At 45.5% G+C, this 19,729-nt stretch overlaps 2 protein-coding genes across 2 annotated transcripts; both read right to left on the bottom strand.

The window, feature by feature from the left end:
• Nucleotides 1-18,747: 18,747 nt before the first annotated feature.
• LOC111081103 lies at nucleotides 18,748-19,168 on the bottom strand. The gene is made up of 2 exons (XM_041594767.1): nucleotides 18,826-19,168; nucleotides 18,748-18,795 (listed from the first exon to the last, which is right to left on the bottom strand). The coding sequence occupies exon 1, from the start codon at nucleotides 19,078-19,080 to the stop codon at nucleotides 18,841-18,843; it is 240 nt and encodes a 79-aa protein (XP_041450701.1). The 5' UTR covers nucleotides 19,081-19,168; the 3' UTR covers nucleotides 18,748-18,795; nucleotides 18,826-18,840.
• LOC111081113 lies at nucleotides 19,078-19,520 on the bottom strand. Its single transcript, XM_022377063.2, has 2 exons — nucleotides 19,359-19,520; nucleotides 19,078-19,269 (listed from the first exon to the last, which is right to left on the bottom strand). Exons 1-2 carry the CDS (start codon nucleotides 19,409-19,411, stop codon nucleotides 19,170-19,172), a joined length of 153 nt encoding a protein of 50 aa, XP_022232755.1. The 5' UTR covers nucleotides 19,412-19,520; the 3' UTR covers nucleotides 19,078-19,169.
• Between the last annotated feature and the right edge of the window lie 209 nt (nucleotides 19,521-19,729).

The following is a 19,729-nucleotide window of genomic DNA, read 5'->3' as shown; positions in this document are numbered from 1 at the left end:
AGAGCTTCCGCGAAAGGAAATTAAATAATGTTCTGTGTGCGAAAAATGAGAAGATAATCAACAACCGTTCTCATGGCTGGAGAATGTGTGAGAGAGGGTTACGGATGGTGATAAGAGTGGGGGCTCTGGCTAGCTTCTATTTTCACATATGGAATGTACACACATTTATTTACTTATTTATTTTCTTTTATTTACAGGGATTTTCTTCCCACTTGGAGAGTTATTCTTTGCACTCCTTGGCTCAAGTCTGACAGAAAATCAGCTAAAGGTAGTTCATTTCGATTTATTCTTTTTACCCATGCTCTGACCAAAATTAACCAAATTTAATTTCCCTAATTAAGAGCTTAAACACACACACTCAAAGAGGCATGGTATCGTGAGAAGCCATTTTCATTATCCAACCTAAGAGTTTCCCCATTAATTTCCCTGACCGGCCAGACACAGAGGACACAGCCACCACCCCCTCACTCCGCAGAGGAGTAATGAAAGTGTAGAACGGAGTCCAGAGCAAAATGAAATAATTTCAGGCGTTCATTTAATTATCAGGAAATTACAAACACTCTCAAAAAAATATATTAAATTGTGTATGTAAGGGGAGACAGAGAGAGAGGAAGATGGAGAGGGAGAGAGTAGGAGAAACATTAATTTTATATACGAGAGATGCAATTTCCAGTATAAGGTAATCGTGCAGCAGAAATACCCTCCCCAAGGCAGCCACCAGACCAAACTCTCTACACTCCCCAACAGTCACAGGCACCCCCACTTATCCCCACCCAGCCACTGTCACCGTCCAGCCCCCAGATACATTCAGTGTCCCCCGACCCATCCACTGTCCCACACCATACAGCCCCCACAAAGCTACATCATCATCTGCCCTGCCTCTGCCCCACTGTGCACTTACACATGCAACAGTTCTCTCACACACGCGCACCAGCCATCGATGGGTGGCAGGGGGCAGGCGGCAGGCGGCAGGCGGCAGGGGGAGAACGAACGAACGAACGACCGAACGAACGCTTCTGACTGGCGGGCATTCAATGGGAGCCACCATCGCTGCTTTTGGCCTTCTGCTGTCGTCTCCCTTATCTCTTTGTTATTATCTCTCTCTCTCTGCCCCCCACCCAACCCCACAGCGTGAAGAACGAGGAGAGAGTTTGTCTGTCATTCGTTTGTCATCGTGAAACGCTAGCTTGCTGTCGTCGCCACAGCAAGAGCAGCAGAAGTAGCAGCAGCAGCACCTCTCTCACACTCTCTCTCTCTCACTCTCTCTATCTCTCTCTCTGTTGCGTCTGCGCTTTCGTGTGCTTGGGGTGGAGCTTTGTCAAGCAAGAGAGAGAGCCAGAACAGAATCTGGCCGGGCCATATTCGCCGCGACGAATTCGTCTGGATTGCTTGTTGCACCTTCTATTTTATTATGGCTAAGAGCGAGGGGGAGAGAGACAGACAGAGAGAGAGAGAGAGCGAGAGCTTCTGTGGCTGTGGCTGTGGCTGTTGCTGCCTTTTGGCATTTGATTAATGAAGTGTGTTAAGAGGCCACCAACAGCACTGGGGGTCTACCAAGGACAATGCCTGGAGAGGTCCTTGACTGGAGGTTAAAACAGTAAAAACTTTTTCTTTGGCTGCCTCTTTTTTTGCTCTACTCTCTTCTTTGTCTTCTTATTTTGTTGCTCTCTTCTGGCTTGTCTTCCGCTTTTTTTTGTGCGCTTCTGTCCAGAAGACAACGCGTAGGCGTGGCCAACATTTGTCGCTGCCGCTGCTGCTGCTGCTGGCTCTGCTCTGCCTCTCCTCGTTATCATATCTATCTCTCAGTCGCTGCTCATTTGGCGCGCTCTCTATCTCCCGCCTGTTGCCATCTCTCTCTCGCACGCTCATCTGTTGCCGTTGCCGTTGCCGTTCGCTCTTTCTGCTGCTGCTGCTCTTTCGCTTTGACCAACGGCACACGCATACGTATACGTAATGTGCGCCAAAATGTGTCGCCACGAATGTCGTTGGTCCACTGATAGCGACGACGACACTGGGCAGAGACACTGGCAGTGGCAGTGGCAGCGGCAGCGACGCAGCAGAAGACAGCAGCAGCAGTAGCAGAGACAGCAGCAGAGGGAACAACAACTTTTAGCAAAATGGCGTTTTCTTGTATATAGAGAGACGGACAGTGAGTGGGGCTGGGGGCTGTGCTCTGCCACCATTCACCTTTTAGCCCCATATCATCTGCCGCATGCCACAACTCATTATGAGTCGTTTCTGATACCCTTCGATTGTATTTGGGCCATAGCTATATTTATTATTGATTAAATTATGCAAGAAATCCAGGAAAACTCACACCTAATGGGTAAAACGATCTTAAAGGGTATTTCAGTCTTCGTTCTTCCCAAAATTGGCCTTCATTCTTCCTATCACTCACTTAGATGTCTTCCTTTTCTTCCTCTCTCGCGCTTTGTGGCTGTGGCAACTTTCTTGTGGCTGCAAAAATAAACAAAAAATCGCCGCGAAATAAGAACAAACAAAAACCTTGCCACAGCAGCAGCAGCAGCAGCAGCAGTGGCAGTGGCAGTCAGGCAGGCTGCTTCGTTGTTGTTTCTGTTGCTGTTGCTGCCGCCTTTATGGCCTCCAGCTGCCGTGGCAGCCACACCACTGGGTTTTATGTCTTCATTAACTGAAAAAGTTATGGGCCGTGGCTGCAGCAGAAGAAGGAGCACAAGCAAAAAAAAAGAATGAGTGCAGGAGAATAAGAGGAGCACAAGCCTGCCTGACCACAGCCATCGCTTCCCTTGCCCCATCCATCTGAGCGGTAATTGGACTGACTGGTTGACAATGCTGCAATCCCACACTCACTCCTCATTTTCAATTACCATTCCCCCACAGAGGGGACACCACACCCTGCACCACCCTACCCTCCAATGCTGGGGCAAGAAGAACAGCCGTAATACATATTCTGTGATCTGCGTCATGGTAATCAGTCTGCGGCATGTGCAGATTCTAAGTTTACAGCTGCGGGCGGCACAGCAGTGCCCAATGCACAGTGGATTGGAATTGTGATTATGTGCTGAGAAATGTAAGCAATTGATCGGCAATTTCTTACTGTTACTATTTCCGTTTATCTTCACATAATCCTAGGAATATCTAGTACGTATTCCTTTGGCGAAAGATTTTACTTAGAAGTTTATTTATTTCATATATCTGTAACCGGTCACCTCTAACCTACAAACACAAGAATTTTTCCATACATGCACACATATACATACATATGTATATATATATTTTAACAATTAATCAAATTTTTTTAGAATTTTTATATCAGAAACCGTCTAAAAATCGAGTAAAAATAATGCTTGGCATCTTTTTTGATAAGTTCCCAAATCCGTCATGAACTGCACTCAAAGAAGTAGTTTATTCATACATATGTATATATGTATATACTTATACACAGATGTTTTATTTTCTATCATTACACTGCCAATTTACCTTTGCAAAAGCTTTTCTCTTATTGAGTTCCCCGAATCCCAAAGACTCAGCACTCGTATATGTAAGTAATCTTCTGCCCACAGTGCAGTGCCGCAACAACAACAAACACACACACACACACACACACACGTTGCGTTGATAACTCATTTCACGTGTCTAGATAGTATTACTGGGTACTACGAAGCTCCCGGAACCCCCCTGCTGCTGCTGCACTCCAGTTACTGCACATCGTTCGGGTGACGTTCTGAGATATTCGTTTATTTTTATTTTTATTTTACTGGCACTCGTAAAAGTCAGTCACAGTAGCTGTCGTTGTCGTTGTCGCTGTCGTTGTCGTTGTTGTTCCTCTGGTTGTTGTTTCTGCTGGTCAAGTCATCAGAAAAGCGTTGTCGCTGTTGTCCAATATTGTATGGTTGATTCCACACAGGTCTCACTAGTTAACTTCGCTCCACTGATGCGCTTTTTTTCAATTTGTCACGTACGCTGGATTTGTTCAATTTTCATCTCATTACGCTGTGTCTCCACTCTCCAAAGAGACTGAGTACGTTCCGTGCTATGGAGGCCGCGCTTTAGAGACAGAGACAGTTACAGAGAAAGATACGATACTGGGCATGAGTGTTCCCTTTGGGGTCTTTGGCTTTGGCTTTGGCTTTGGCTTTGGCGACCCCCCTTAATTAGTATTTATGAAATTCATAGAATTTTTCACCTCTGACCCCCTCCTCTGGTATGTGTGCATAATCTGAGGAATTTGTTGAGTCCTTTCCTTTGGCATTGCATGTGCTTAGTCAATCCAATTATGCATTAGTCGGCCATTACTTTAAGACGCCAGAAACAATGTTTCTAGGCTAAGATATATTTACGCAGTGCGGCCTAGGTGTTTGGGGAGGTCTCCCCTTTAGCTGAGGTCTCTTTTATGGCTAAAATATTGTGGGAGGGGTGTACAAATGGATAAGGGATTAGTTTCAGTTGCCGTGGGGTAACGGTTGAGTGGTTATCTAGGGCAAAATATGATTTTAATGGAGAAGAGACTTACTCAAAGCTAATTCCCTTTTAGGGATCCATATTGATAGGATTTCCATCCAGATCGAAGCATACTAAATGTCATATACTGATTGGGATAATGCTTTTATGGAGGTGTACTATAGATCTTGTCTTCTATTTTATTTTACTTCCGAAGATCATTTGTATGAAACCCATTTTCTGTTTTGGTCCTGTGATCCTTGAACACAATCTCGCCGAGCCCCTCTTCAGAGACTAGCATGACGTTATTCGCTGGCTCCAGCTCTGCGCTGGGAATACGTGAGCGTGGCACATTTATCAAGGGCTGCCTACAGACCCCCCACCACGCCCCCTATACTGCTACCAAAAAGTATAGTAAAGGCAATAATAACTTTATGTATTTGACCTAAGCTACAGGCCCCAAGACCAACAACAGCAGGACTCGAGGACTCCGAGTGGCTTCTACTATGATAGAAAATTGTGTCACGACAGGAAGCGAGATAAGAGCGTAATTTTCTTTCAACGTGCACGGGTACGGGTATGGGTACGGGTCTCGGGTGCCCCGAAAGAGCTTTTCTTGCTTGATTTTTTATTCTTTTTGGAATGGGTATGTGGTGTGGGGTATGGGTATGGGGTATGTGGTATGGGTATGGAGTATGGCTGTGTGTGTGTGTGTGTGTATGTTAGCCAGGACTTTTGGTCCGGATGTGAGCTATCGTGGTTACCGTTAGTCATTTTCAGTGATTGTTCAACGTTGGACGACGTTTCCACGTTGTCGTCGTAGCCGTCGCCGTCGCCGTTGGCTGACTTTTAATGATTGTCACGCTCCCGATTTCTCAACCCCCCATCCCCCCATTACCCACCCGCTCTTGGCCTCTCTATCGGGTGTCCCTCTCCAACCGCTGACCACAACAGACAGGTGGAAGAGGTGTGGAAGGGGGAACTCTGAGCCCAAGACTAATTTGCATTTATATTCATAATCTTGGGCATTGCGTCATGAAATATTGCATGTCCCGAACTTGTGACACTTTAATTGCCCATTTGGGGCTGTGTCGGCCTGCACTGAGAGAAACGAGAGCAGCAATTGCGTTCGAAAAGAAGTGCATTGGAGAGTGCTGATAAGGCCACATGGAGTGTAGGAATAAATTGAAGAGACATTTAAGGGAATATTTCCCCTTCTATTTAAATCAATAAGAAATCAGAGGCTTCACTTAGATATTTTCAGAAAGCAATACAATTTGTGCTATAAGTGGTTCTATGTGACCTATATGCGTGCTCCCCTGAGATAGATGCAACATACCCAAATATTAAATTTTACACCATTTTACCCTTGTGGTAGTGCCTCCAATATTGGCTTTGATACGTGCTAGCATCTGCACAGCAATTCGGCTCAGTGTATGCCCAAGAGCAGCCAATTCTTTGGCTTACAACACCCACCTAGAGGGGCCAGCACAGATCAATGCCACGTGCAGTCGCGACGAGGGTCTCCCTCCGCTTGACCCTCGCTGCAGAGCCCTATGTCTGCTCAGATATGTATATTCCCATTCTCTGCTCGTATTCTCGTAAATCGTTGTCTATATGGTGCACATTATGGGTGGTTGGTGTTGGCTTTGGTTTTGGTTTGTCTGTTTCGCTGACTACGTGACTTTTGCGCATTTTTGCTTTGCGCTTTGCTGGCTGCGACTTGAGATCGATTTTCAGCACAGATCCAACAAGATCCATGCGGGTGCATAAAAACAGATACACAGATACAGGGCAGAACGGGAGACAGAAAGCGAGAGAGTGGGAGAGGTAGAGGCAGAGACAGAGACAGAGTTGAGAAAACAAAAGTTGAAGATGTTAAAGTGTTTGTTTGTTTGTTTGTTTGTTTATTCGAGGGTGTTGTGGGATGATGGTTGCTGCTGCTTGTTTGGTTTGCTGATAAATGCCTAAGAATACGGAAACCAGAAGAAAACCAAACCAAACCGCAAGATACAATGTCTGTGTGTCTGTTTGTGTGTGTAGGCAGAAGGGCTCTGCTCTGCTCTGCTCTCTGCTCTCTGCTCTTCGTCTTTGTCTTTGTCTGTGGTTTATCTTTGAATGGCAGTTTTATCAGTCACATAAATACATTGAACTGAAGAATTAAATGCACAATTCCCCATGTGCTGCCCATGATAATGATTTATTTCTAGTTAATTTCCATGAATATCTGTGGCAGCCATTTTCCCAGAGCTAGCCCACCCCACGCTTTCTGGGGGCCATAGCCAAGCGTAAAGAGATGTAAAGACATGCTCGAGTATGCCACTCAATGTGGCAAGCCAGGCGGCGGTGGCGGTGGGGCAGCATGGGACGGGGGGAACAACCGGACAAAATGTGAAACGAGCGTAAACTGCCATTTTACCGTTTTACCATTTTGCCATTTCAAGCATTAAAAATGGCAGAAGAAAAAAACCGAAACGCTGCAAAGGTACGTGGAAAAATAAGAAAAATAAAAAAAATAAAAACTCTCGAATTGTATGTGCAAGAAATCACAATTTTATTGTACGCATGTTAATCGGGCACGGGCCGGGGGTGGTGTTGCTCCTCGGTGGGTGGCTTAAGTGGCTTTTTGCACACCGCTGATAGAGCTGCTGGCTGGTTGCTGGTCCTCGACTTGGTTGGCCTGGCCGCTTGGTTGCTTCTCTGTCCCTTCTCCCTTGTCCATTGTCCAATGTCCTGTGGCCTGTGGCCTGCAAATTGGCTTAATTAAAATGTATTAGTTCTGCTTGCATTAATTCTTAAAAACAATATTTTGTTAACAAAAGCAACAGCAGCAGCAAAATGTTGCAACATTTGAAAATACGTCCCAAACAAAAATAAGGGTGCCATTGGCGAGTCCTTGGCGGGTAATTAGAGGAAACTTGGGGGAGTGAAAGCCCCTAAAGAGTTCGCTTTCTCGCACCTCAGCCTTCGACTCCACGCCATAATCAAAAGCACATTAAGATTCGCTTGTCTTCCGCCTAGAGAAATCATCATTAGATCTACTCCACAATCAAAATCAAATCGTGGGCAGGAACTGCTCTTGCCTCTGCTTCCTTCCTTCCTTTCTTACACTTTCTGTTGTATGTAGTTCCTCGTGGCTCTGCCACACATCCGTTTCTCGCTGTGGGAAACCATAATGTAATAATGTTCTCTTCCTGCGCAGACTTGTATGCAATATCCCGTTGTATGGGGAACGAACTCCTACAAGCCGTAGCAAATATGCTTGAAATGATTGCGGCAAGGGGAAAACCCGAAAAACCAAATAACCAGAAAGGACAACCAATTGCCACATGTCTCAGGACGGAGTGGCGTACTCTTATCAGAGGACCAAAGGACTAGCTGGCAGGCAGCAGGCAGCAGGGAGCAGTGAGCAGGGAGCAGGGAGGATTCATTTAAATAACGGAGAAGCCAACTTCCGGAGCGGCACAAAGCGAGTCCTGCACAGTCCTGAAACAAATTATAACTCAATTTATACGCTTGTTTGCTCAGCCAACTCAAGCTCGAGCTCAAGTCCAAGACGAACTCCGAGTCGGAGTCAGTGGCAGCGGCAGGACGATGTAACGATAGCGATGAATGTCCTGCCAGACAAAGGTTCAACGGGCAGGACACGAGCAGCGGGTCCCAAAGAAAAGAAAATTCATTTTTGTGCTGCGCAAACATTTCTCCCTCTCCCCTCAGATACCGCCCCACACACACACACACACACATTAGGACTTCCTTTGCTTCCGATTTCGTGTCCTGGCTGCGATTGTGCGCATTATACACAGTCTGCTAGGAAGGGGGGGGGGGGGCGGTGTGCAGCAGTGGGTGTGTGCTGGTTGAGGGTTGGGGTTTGGGGGGGTTGGAGGTTGCTATCCCTTTTGCTAGTGCAAAAAATTTATGATTTATGTTGTTTTAAATCCGAGTCCAGACCAGGGGGACAATCATCCTGGGAAGCACAAAAATTTCCCAAGGCATCGTTTTGCTTAGACAGGGATGAGCGCGTGAGTGAGTCGTGAGTATCGTAAGGCAGCAGAGGAGAGCAAAACTGGCCATAATGTCTCTGGGAAGTCATGAATTGAAAGACCAAAGGGTCAAGGGCCAAGGTTCAATGTGATCCACAGATATTACGAGTGAAGAGCTGAGCAAGCGACTTCCACGGCTATGGCTAGGTAGCATTTCCATGGCAGAAAACAAAAGAAAGAAAGAACCAACTGATAAAGCCTACAGATATGAACCCTCTCAAGTCTTAAGTTAGCTCCCTGGCAACCCTTCCCATTATATATCAATCATTTCGGATCGTTCATTCGCACTCGTGAGTCACGCCCGCATCTCTGACCCGCAAATATCTTTCCTCGTCCACGTCCTTGTCCTGTGGCGTGTGCATGTGTGCGGTTTCCACAGATTACACACACAATTGAATGGACATATGTATGAATGTGCATGTGTGTGTGTGGCAACGCCCACCACATGCAACCGCCCCTAACGAGCAGTAGAAGAGCAACCTGAACACAGCTGAAACGAACCAGAACCAGAAGCAGACCCAGACCCAGAAGCAGAAGCAGAACCAGAGGAGAGAGAGCTCTCTGACTTGAGTTGACTTGAGTTGAGTTTCTCATCCAAATGCGAAACCATTTAATTTGTTTCGGAGGTAATGTGGCATATGCCACCAATTCCAAGGAGCCGCAGCCACAGCCGCAGCCATAGCCTGGGAGTAACCTCAGATTGAGTGCTAAACATGCCTGGCCGATTACCACAGGCAACCAACACCCAACCAACCAACCAACCAACCAACCAAGCAACACCCAAGCAAGCACCACTCTTGCCCCAAATTGCTGTTCAAAGCTCACGCTCATGCTCGAGATTGACCCGAAGCCTTTGGCCATGCATCAAGAATTTATTACCGCCAAGGCATTTGCATATTTATGAATAATGAAGGATAACCAGTGTGGCGGTCCGAAAGCATGTCCAGAAATTAAGTCTAAACTAGGGACCTGCCGACCAAGAGCTAGTACCGAGTACCGAGTACCGAGGGTTGGGGTTGAGGTTGAGCTTGAGCTTCTGACTTTTCCATTTCTATAACCTTTGCATGCCGCCATCTGAGATCTCGGCGAGTGTGTGGTGTGGTGTGGTGTGGCCGAAACTGATACTCCCCAAGAGCACATTCATACCCATAAACATATATATAGTAACTATATGTATATATATCCTATATATTATATATGTATGTGTATGTGTGTGTGCACACTCCAAGACATTGGTCACGAAAAGCGGAAATGCTGATAAGAAACTTCAATGTTTTTTTTTATTTCGTTGTCGTGTTTAATGTCTTTTTGTCGTGCTTAGTGTCTTTAGTGGTGCTCTACTCTATCGTCGGACTCTGTGTGTATGCGTAGCTGACCATATAATCTATATAGTATAATACTTAGTAGCGATTTAGTTGGTGTGCTGGGGCCTGATGATGGTGGTGGTGCCCCCTGCCCCCTGCGCAGTCATAAGTCAAGTGGCTGGCCCTGGGAAAATGGTTATTTCATGTTAATCATTATATCGCAGGAGTGTAGAGCACACAGACCTGAAGGCTGAAGGCAGCCGAATGGGAAACTCACGTATATTAATTATGTGGAGATAATATCTTGCAATTATTATATCTATGATTTCCGCAATCAAATGCATAAATCTGCTGATGATAATTTTAATACCACTATACTTGCTCTTTCCATGGAAACTATGATACCATGGATCTGCATATTCCAGGAAACAATTTGGAATCTTTTCCAACTATTTGCAGACACAAACAGAAATGGGAGCATTCGAGTCAAGTCTGTAGACTTTTTTTCGGGGGAGATATAAATAAAGATTGAAAATTCGCAGAGTTCTCTAAAATTCATGAGAGAATATTTGATCAAGCTAAATACTCAATTATACTATTGAATAACTGTAGACTATTTATGAATTAAATTAAAGCAAAATTACATACAAAATACTATTATGAAAAAATTTAAAAACAATAAACCAATAAACAATGACCAAAAAGCAAAACAAACAAAAAATGAAATTAAATGAAAACATCACGAAAAATAATTTTACAATAAGGGAAATCAATTACAGTATTTTTTTTTTATATTAACTTACTTTCAACCGTGATTAATTCACAATATTTTTAGATTTCGATTTTTTGTTTTATTGAGTAAGATTTCAAATGAAATTTTTAAAATTAGTGCGTTAAATATAAAAAAAAAAAAAAAAGATGAAGGACAAAATATATAAATTGATTAATTCTAACGCATATCTTTGGAAATATTTCCAAAATACTTATAATCATAATGGAGACCGCACCAAGCCAATTCCCCAATCCCCCAAGCGGCTGTCAAGTGCAGTGGCTCTAAAAACTGTCCTCCGCAGCCACTTAACGCACATGAATCAAAACTTTGGGCGACTTCGTTTTATGGGTGCGACTGTGACTGTGACTGCGGCAGAACAAGAAACAAGAAAAAAGAAAAAAAAGAAACAATTTCAATTGCCATCGTAAAAGTCACATAAAGTGAAGCGCGATTCATAATTCTTGCGTAATAGTTTTCCTTGTTTCGTATTTTGGGGGATAAACAGAAGACTCTGCCCCGCACCGACACCGACACCCAAGTGGAAGTGGAAGTTCGTGTTCGGACTCCGTTCTCAGACAATGCCACTTATCGAATTTCACACTCGATTTGTTCTAGGCCCAAGAGGTTGGGGGGAACTTTCTTTGATTTCCAAGCGAGAGAAAATCGATGAACTCTCTGACAGCCGCATAGTTGGAAAAATATTAATTTATGCGCTCATAACAATTAGGTTGAAGTCAAGTGGAGGCTGCTGAGAGAGAGATTTCTCTCTCTCACTCACTCTCTCTCTCTCGCTTTTTCAAGCAATTATCTATGTGGCCACAATAACAATTTACTTTCCCAGGACAGGATCCAGGAGCACGCGCCTTGAACACACACTTACTCGTGCACCTGCGGGGAGGACATCCTAATTGGATTTAAAGGCCTAGGCCTAGGCCTAGTCTGGGAATCCTTTTGTGTGTGTGTGTGTGTGTACCTGCAAGCACATTTAACCGCGGGCATATTTAATTTAATTTCTACGTATTTAACCCAAAAGCAAACCCAAACTGAAGCCAAAACCGAGCCGAACTGAACTCAGAACAATGGAGCGAGGAGAGGGATTGCAGCAGGTTGCACAAGCCCCGGCGTACGCGTATCGCTTTAAAAATTTATGCAATTATGAGCCGCAAATATTATTACATCAACATACGCGAATCTGGGCGGGGGTTACGGCTGCTGGGCCGAGAGCAAATGAGCAACGCAACAGAGTTCGAGACCTCGTCTCGACCCATTGTTCCGTTCCCATCGTTCATCGGGCATTGTGGCAACATATTGATAGACAATAATTTGTCTTAATGAAATTTTGCTTTTATTTATGAGATTGCCGGAACGTGTAGGAGGAAATCAGTTGAGGTCCAGGTCCCCGGGCGGGGTTAACGACGTTGCTAAGAAAACACAGCGCGGTACGGATCTGCGGGGTAAAAACAATCTGCTTGAGGACAGGCACTGGAACAGGACCAACCGCCTTGCCCTTCGGGGCAATTAGTGTTAGCTTCTTTATCGCAGGAGTGCAGGAGGGTTGGGATTGGGATTTGGATTCAGGGACTGTTCCCATCCAACATCCGATGTGGTGTTGTTATGGTTGCGTTGCTGTTCAGGTCGCTGTCTTTCATGTCCTGTGCATAATTTATTGTTCTTTGGATTCTCTGTCTGGATTCGGAAGCCCTCGGTCTGCCATTTATCAACAAAGTTTCTCTTGCTCTTTGGCAAGAGGTGAGAGAAAAATAAAAACGAATTCTGTTATGTAATTGCTTTTGAGTTTTCCACCTTTCCACCGAGTGAGTGGGCTGCCGGGGGAGCTCCTGTGCTGTGCTGTCGCCACAAAGTCGAGGGTCCGAGTCAGTTTTTCCACTCTTCAACTCTCCAACTGTTAATGGGGGGGGCTTCCCCGCTGCGTGTGAGAGGATTCCTACATGGCAGGACGGGGCAGGACGGGTATTGAAAAGATTTTCCAATATCAATTGAAATTAAATTGAATTTTAAATTGGCCAGCGACAACGACCAGGAGACATTGCCATTGCTTCTGTGTAGATTGTGCAAATGTAAGGAGAGTGTGCAAATGGAAGGGGGGGTGTGCAGAGATGTGGGTTTGCAGTGGGCGTGGTTCTGGGTTAGCCGCACTTGTTTCTGACAGCCCAAAGGGCAATAAAGTGAAAGAAAAATCGTTGAGGCCAAAGCCAGGGGAAAGTTTAAAATTAGTCTAAAAAGTTTAGACGCAATATAAATAGCTGGACAATAAAGATTTGCACTGTAGCGCTCAGTAGCAAAGATTCGTATGAGTTTTTGTATATTTTTGCCATTTAAATCCCACAAAAAACTTTGATTAACAGGCAAGTGGGAATTCCATTTATTTATTGAGCATTGGAGTAAGAAACTTCACCCTAATATGTTATTATATACATATACCGACCACAGCGCAGTTTAGATCGTTTTATCATATTGCTACCCTTGAAACAGTCGAAGATAAATATATTAAATACATTTAGCTACAAAATAGCGTTGAGATTACGCTAAGAACCTCATCCAATAGATATCTAAATCGGTTTATCGGTGTCTTGACTTTTTCCCATGATTTCTGTGCCGAAGTATTCGAGTAAGTAAATTGCAGCCACATGCAGCAGCAGTAGCAGAGCGGGGTCAACCCCTGGAGGGGTCCTACTGCTCGGCATAGACTTGACAGCAGTACGCCTCTAGCCCAGCCTCCAGCCTGCAGCTTCCAGCCTCCAGGCGGGACGATCGACGTGGAGGAACAAACAAAAAGTAAAAGTAGGCATCACAATAGCGAGGAGAACTGCGAGGACTCGGCGGAGGACTCAGTGCATCCCATGTACGAGTGTGCTCGCACATATACTCGTATGGCATATCCTATATCCATCCCATTCTGCAGCCCATCCCGATGCTTTGTTGATGGCTCTGCCATTGTCGACATAAATGCACAATTTGCGGATGAAAAGCACGGGAGGAGAGGGAGAGAGAGTACGATACATGCCACACACACACACACAATGTACTTCCGGTGGCAGTGGCAGGGCAGGACCTCAGCCGCTGCTCAGTGCTCTCTCATAGCACTCTCTCTCTCTCTCTCTCTGTGATGGGTCGGTCGCCTGGTTCGGTTTTTGAAGTTGCTTTCAAGGCCCTTTGACAGTGGCCACGGCGACGGATAATACACACTTAATTGCTCAAAATGATGCGATTGTGGAGCGATGCATATGCCACAAGGGCACACACACACACATACATGCACTCTGGTTCAGAGTTCACCCATCTGCACCACCCGATTCGACGAATGGAAAGCTTCGTCACAGCTTTTTTTTTTTTTTGGCGCGCTGAATGGACAGAATGGAAGGCAGGGCAGGGAAGGGCAGGGCAGCTACCCCTGGTTATGTATTTAAGCCACAACAAAAGACACTCGAAAGCATATCATTGGCGTCGTGCACATGAACCATAATTGCATTTAAAGGTTTTGCACTCCTCGCCCCATCCCCAGAGCCCATTCCTCACTCCTCACTCCCCACTCCTCACTCCTCACTCCTCACTCCCCACTCCACTCTCTACATGTGGTTTCGTGTGTATGAAAACATGCAAAATGTGGTTCACAAACGACAGCCAGCAGCCCAGCAGCCCAGCCATCGATGGCAGATTTTCAAAGAGCTTAGCTGCGGCTATACAGGCTCGATGAATCACCTAAGAGAAATGTGGAAAGATTGACACGGCACCAGCTCACAGCACCCACATATTCCGAAGCTAAACGGATTAAAGTGCATTCTCTTTGCAAATTAAACACTGACACAATTTCTTCCTTAAATGTTTGAGTAATCTGTGTAGCAACTATATCTCAACTCTCCCCTCCCCCATTGATGCACACTTCTGCCACATTCACTGATGCTTCGCTTGCTCCTTTCTCCTTCTAGTCCTACTCCTACTCCTCCTTCTCCTTTTCTTGTTCGACCCACAAAAAAGCAACCGCATTTCTGCGTTTTACTCAAGTGCCTTTCCACCACACACATACTCCATCGATACTCCACACTCCTTGGCTACGAAGCACTCCACTTGAGCTCAGTTCCCCATACCATACCATACCCATACCCATACCCATACCCCTTGTGGCAGTACACCCGTCCCACGGGGGCATCAATTGCGACTCGCCTCGCCATTGTTTCAATTTCCATGTCGATTTGGTTGTTTTCATTTTGATGACCTCGCCGCCGCAGAGGCATGCAGCAGCCGTAGCCGTTGCCGTAGCATTCTGGAAATCTATAAATACTGGCAATCATTACGGGGGGTTTCATATTTTTATTGCATATTTTATAAGAATCTGAATGTGAATCTGAATCCGATGGAGGAACAGACTCCGGACCCCATCCCCCTCTCTGCGCTGCTGGCAATCCAATTGTCATTCATGACAGCTGTCGATCAGAGGCCGAGGCCGAGGCCGAGGCAGAGGCAGAGGTCGGGCAGAAATGGCGGCTGAAAAATGTTCAACAAGGAGAAGGGAGCAGCAGGAGGAGAGGACTCTGTGTACGAGTGAGGAGTAAGGAGTGAGAGAGAACTTTGGTTTGCTTTTGATTCACAATTTAACAATCCCTCTCCCTCTCCCTCTCGCTCTCTCCCTGCCCAGATCTCTCCATCTCCAGCCCCAGATTGAATGGAACTTTCAGTTCTCTGTGTGTTGTGTGTGTTGTGTGTTTCTTGTGTTGTAATTGCCACCTTTTGTTTGGTCAAATGTTTGGCATATTTTGTAAATTATATTCCCCTGATAGACTCGGATTTGATGGCGGAATTTGCATATGTTTATGGAAGGTTATGCGATATGCTAGATCATACACAGTAAAGTAAAGGACTGTAAAGTATGATGTATGCAAATCTCTTATGAAAATTATAATCAGTGTATATGGTTATTTTTTGGCTGGGAAAACAAGGAGTACCAGTAGAGGGAAACTTGATTGATATGATATGGGTACAGTACCCATCTATCCTATCTACCCATAACTATACACGAAAACTGATCGAATATCATATCTAAATATTTTGAATAGAATTTTAATATATACATATATGTATGTATGTATGTATGTATATCGAGTATATCAATATTCAAATGCCAGACGGGATAGTTTGATTGATTTACACAAGCGAACAAAATTGAACTTTTTGTGTACTGATTAAAGATTTTTACTAATTTGAGGTCGCTAATTTTGAATTTGATCTCCATTTTTTTCCAACAGATCGCGTTTTTAGGTAACAGCTATAAATAGTATTATTGACTGCGGTGCCGCAGTGGGGCAGTGTTGAGTGCCTTACATTTTTGCAGACCTCTGGAATTGAGTTTTTTGACACAACCAGATGCCTTCACTTGGACGAGGTCAATAGCAATGCCAGTGCCAACACCAACATAACATAATGCTTTGCAATTACTCTCAACTAGTTGCCGAATGCGAGAGACATTATAGCTGGTATGGGTACGCTGGCAAAACATTCGGAAAGACCAGTATTATGGTTAGCGCGTCTCCGTAATGTTGGTAGAAAGCTTAAGGAAGAGATGGAACGAGTATCACCACCGTTTATTGGGGACATGCGTAAAGCAAGGATGCTGTTTGCCACGGAGTGCAACAGTGGGATAGGAAACTCAAAAGGAATACTTAAAAATAACCCTACATTAAAATTGAAGATGTACCAGACAAAAGCAAGCTCTCAACGATATTTGGATGCACATTAGTTGGATATGGATAAAGATAAAGAAGGGAGTATTAGTTGAGCATATTTACTCCGTCTAATGTCTGATGTGTGATGCTTCCATTGATCCTTCTCAGCTATTCACTTTGAGTTGCATATTTCCCCGATTGATTAACTCATTGTGTTTATTGAATCGCTTTCATTGATTCACTGTTTCGCTTACTTTACTTCACTTTGTATCTACCCACATATATGTATGTATATCTTCTTTGCATTAAATATGATCAAATATCAGGCATGCAATCAATTTCAGCGTCACACCTTGTCACCTTGCCACAGCCTCAACGGCCGGAGCGCAGATCTGTGTCTGCCATGTGGCAATGACAATGTCATGTGCCAAACAGGAACCCAAAATCATGCAGACCAAAACACCTTTTGCCAAATGAAATGTCAACGCCCGTACATTATTATCGTTGTGTACACGTACACGGGGGTTTGCTTTGGTTTGCTTTGCATTGCTTCTCGAGTACATTCAAACATAATTCGAATGCTGTTGCTGGCGGAGACATCCGCGACCAGAAATTTGCCAACAATTGTTTTGCAAGCGGGCGCAACTGCCGCTTGTGCCCCTTGTGCCGTCTGTCTCCCTTCTACATGCTCGTATATCCAGTGGAAACATCTGTCGGATGTCGTCGGAAGTTGTATCTGACGGCACGCCCCCCACACAGCAATCACAACTTAGAGGCGAGTTATGTTCTATTCTGTTCGGTGCGGTGCGGAGCGGAGTGGAGTGGAGTGCCGCCTCAATTTTTCACTGCAAGCTGCCTTGGAATATCTCAACATCTCAGCAATGTGTCGGTGTGTCGGTGTGTGTGTCTCGCCTGAAGTTACGGATATTATTCATAATTTTCCAACGTGCCACTGTGACATATGCCACATCAGATGCCGCAGCGCTGAATGAGAGGCAGGAGAGGAGAGGAGAGGAGAGGTTGGCTGGATGGCTGGATGAGGGTTGTCTTTCAGCGGAAATCAGTTTTTCGGGCTGATAGAGTTTTAGGTCCTGCCCCTGCCTTGACCATCGTATCATCATAAGCTGCGGGAAGGACAAGGGGCACGTGCTGTCAAGGAAAGAGGAAAAGCGGAAAACAAACACACACACAAAAGCAGAAAAACAAAAAGGAGAAAGCGAACATTTTTGTGGGTTTGCTGTGATAATGACGTGATAATTGCTTCTGTCGCCCGGGATAGATCAGAAAGCGTTGTGCCGTCCCGTTTCGGGAATCCTTGCAAGTGACACATCCAGTCCAAGTGTGAGACATTTTATAGCAGAGTTCAAAGGACACCTGCCGTGCGGTTTTAATTGCATCGCACACCAAAAGTGACAAGGAATCTTTCGACGGCACAAGGACCGCCTGGCGCTAGGAAACAAAGTAATTACAAGGCCAAAACATCCAACACCCAGCCACCACCCGGCAGGCAGACACAGGCAGTCGCAGGCAGTGGCCAAAGGACTTAAATTAGATGGAGCGCAGCACACGACATCAAGTGTCGCACATTGACAGCTCCAGGATCCCCGAAACGCCACAACATTCACAGCAAAAGGACAGCATGGTTGGAGGGCTGGGCCAAGGGATGCAAGAGATTTGACAAGAATGAAAGAATTCTATTAGCACCGTCAAGGAAATCGTTTTTCCTAATAGCCAGCCAGCGAGGCAGCCAGCCAGCCAGCCACCGCCGCCACGTGTCGTTGCTCAGTCGTGTGTCAAGGCGAAGAACAACCGCAGCAGCATCGCAACCCAAAAAAAATATAAAAATAAAAATAAATGGGAACTTCCTTTTGGCCCCGCTGCCAAACAATACAATTGAAAAATTATAAAAATTTCGCACTGCGTAACGAAAACCGGACGTCGTTCTGCGTTGTGGTCCTGCACTCAGAGATACACTTGTTCCCATCGCAGGACACGCGTCTGCAGAGCGAGACGAGACGAGACGACGCGGCCAGACATCATCAATATTGCAAAAGTCCTTCTTCGGTTGGTCGGACGGGCGGGCAGGCAGGCAGCATGAGGACGAGTACGAGGACGAGGGCGAGGGCGCATATTGAGGCTGTCAAATAAGCGTAGCTAATGCGTATTAAGTGCACTCCCTTCCTGGCTCTGTAGTGGGTGGCGATGGTGGTGGCTCCTTGCTTCCCCTGTGAGAAGTTGGCCCAATCACGCTAATAGCCGCAATTCATGCAAATGTTATGGACACTAATATATGCGATGGCATAAGTCAAGTGGCAAGGTCAAATGTGGTCTGGCATGGGTTATTGATGGATGGGATGGGGTGGGGTGGATGGCCACTTGTTTGTGTGTGGGAATGAATTCTGTCAACATTTTTTGGTGGCTTCTTTCTGAATTTAATAAACTTTTGTCCCTTTTGTTGCGCAACTTTCGTTCATTTTTTGTAATTTTGTTATCCAATTGGAATTTTGAATATCTTTTTCTTGTTTTTTTTCCACGTATCACATAGCAATACTTAAGTCCATTAAAAGTGTATTACAACTAAGCCATAACAAAGTCGGGTAACAGGCTTCCAGGTCTCTGCCTGTCTAGGAGAAATGCATTCCATTGAACTTCTCGCGATCGTTCTCCACCATATTGTTGTACTTCCATTTGTCCGAGCTCGAGGCCTGACTGCTCCAGGCGCCCGAGCTGTGGCTGGGCTTGCTGCTGCCCTGTGATTGCGAGTGAGACTGCGACTGCGACTGTGACTGAGACTGTCCCTTGCTGGAGTGCTGGCTATCCTTGGTGCTGGTGGTGCACTTGTCGGTACGTTCGGTATAGACCATTTTTGTTTTTTTTTTCTATTTTTCGATTTTCCTGCCAAATGTGCGTAGGGGATTGAGTGATTGGAGTTGCTTGTTGCTTGGTGTCTAATTCACGGCACAGACTGCAGCAGGGTGAGCACTTTGAGTTCCTTGTTGTTGGCCGAATTGCCCGTTCGAGATCCTTTCCGGGACGACAGAGACTTGCCTAATCTGTTGACGAGAAACGGGCAAGACTCATTGAAATATTATCGCCCCCAAAATGCTAATCACTTTCGTTGGTTAAATGTTCTGCTTTTTACCTGGATTGTTTGAACAATTTTTGTTTGGAATCCGTTCTAGTAATTTTTGGCATTGACACAAAACTTTTGCAACTTGCACCACATTGGGAAACGAAAGGAAAGGAAAGAAATTTTGTCCGCTGCTGCTGCTGCTGCTGCTGCTGCCACTCGTCTTGCTGCTGGACTTTCTACTGAGCCACCAGCGCGTTTTGCAACTGGTTTAAATACGCTCCAACCTCTGAGATCGCTCGATGCGAGTGCAATGTCTCTGCTGGAACTGCGTCACAGACAGTTCTGAGTGGCAGTGGCAGTGGCCCGTGCCAGCTGCAGGCTGACAAACCCAACTCTCCCTCCCCCAAAAAGCACCCATCTGAGGTGACCTCAGTCTGGCT

The sequence above is a fragment of the Drosophila obscura genome, unplaced genomic scaffold (genome assembly GCF_018151105.1).
Source record: "Drosophila obscura isolate BZ-5 IFL unplaced genomic scaffold, ASM1815110v1 contig_36, whole genome shotgun sequence".
Lineage (NCBI taxonomy): Eukaryota > Metazoa > Arthropoda > Insecta > Diptera > Drosophilidae > Drosophila > Drosophila obscura.
This window is presented reverse-complemented; position numbering and strand designations above follow the sequence as displayed.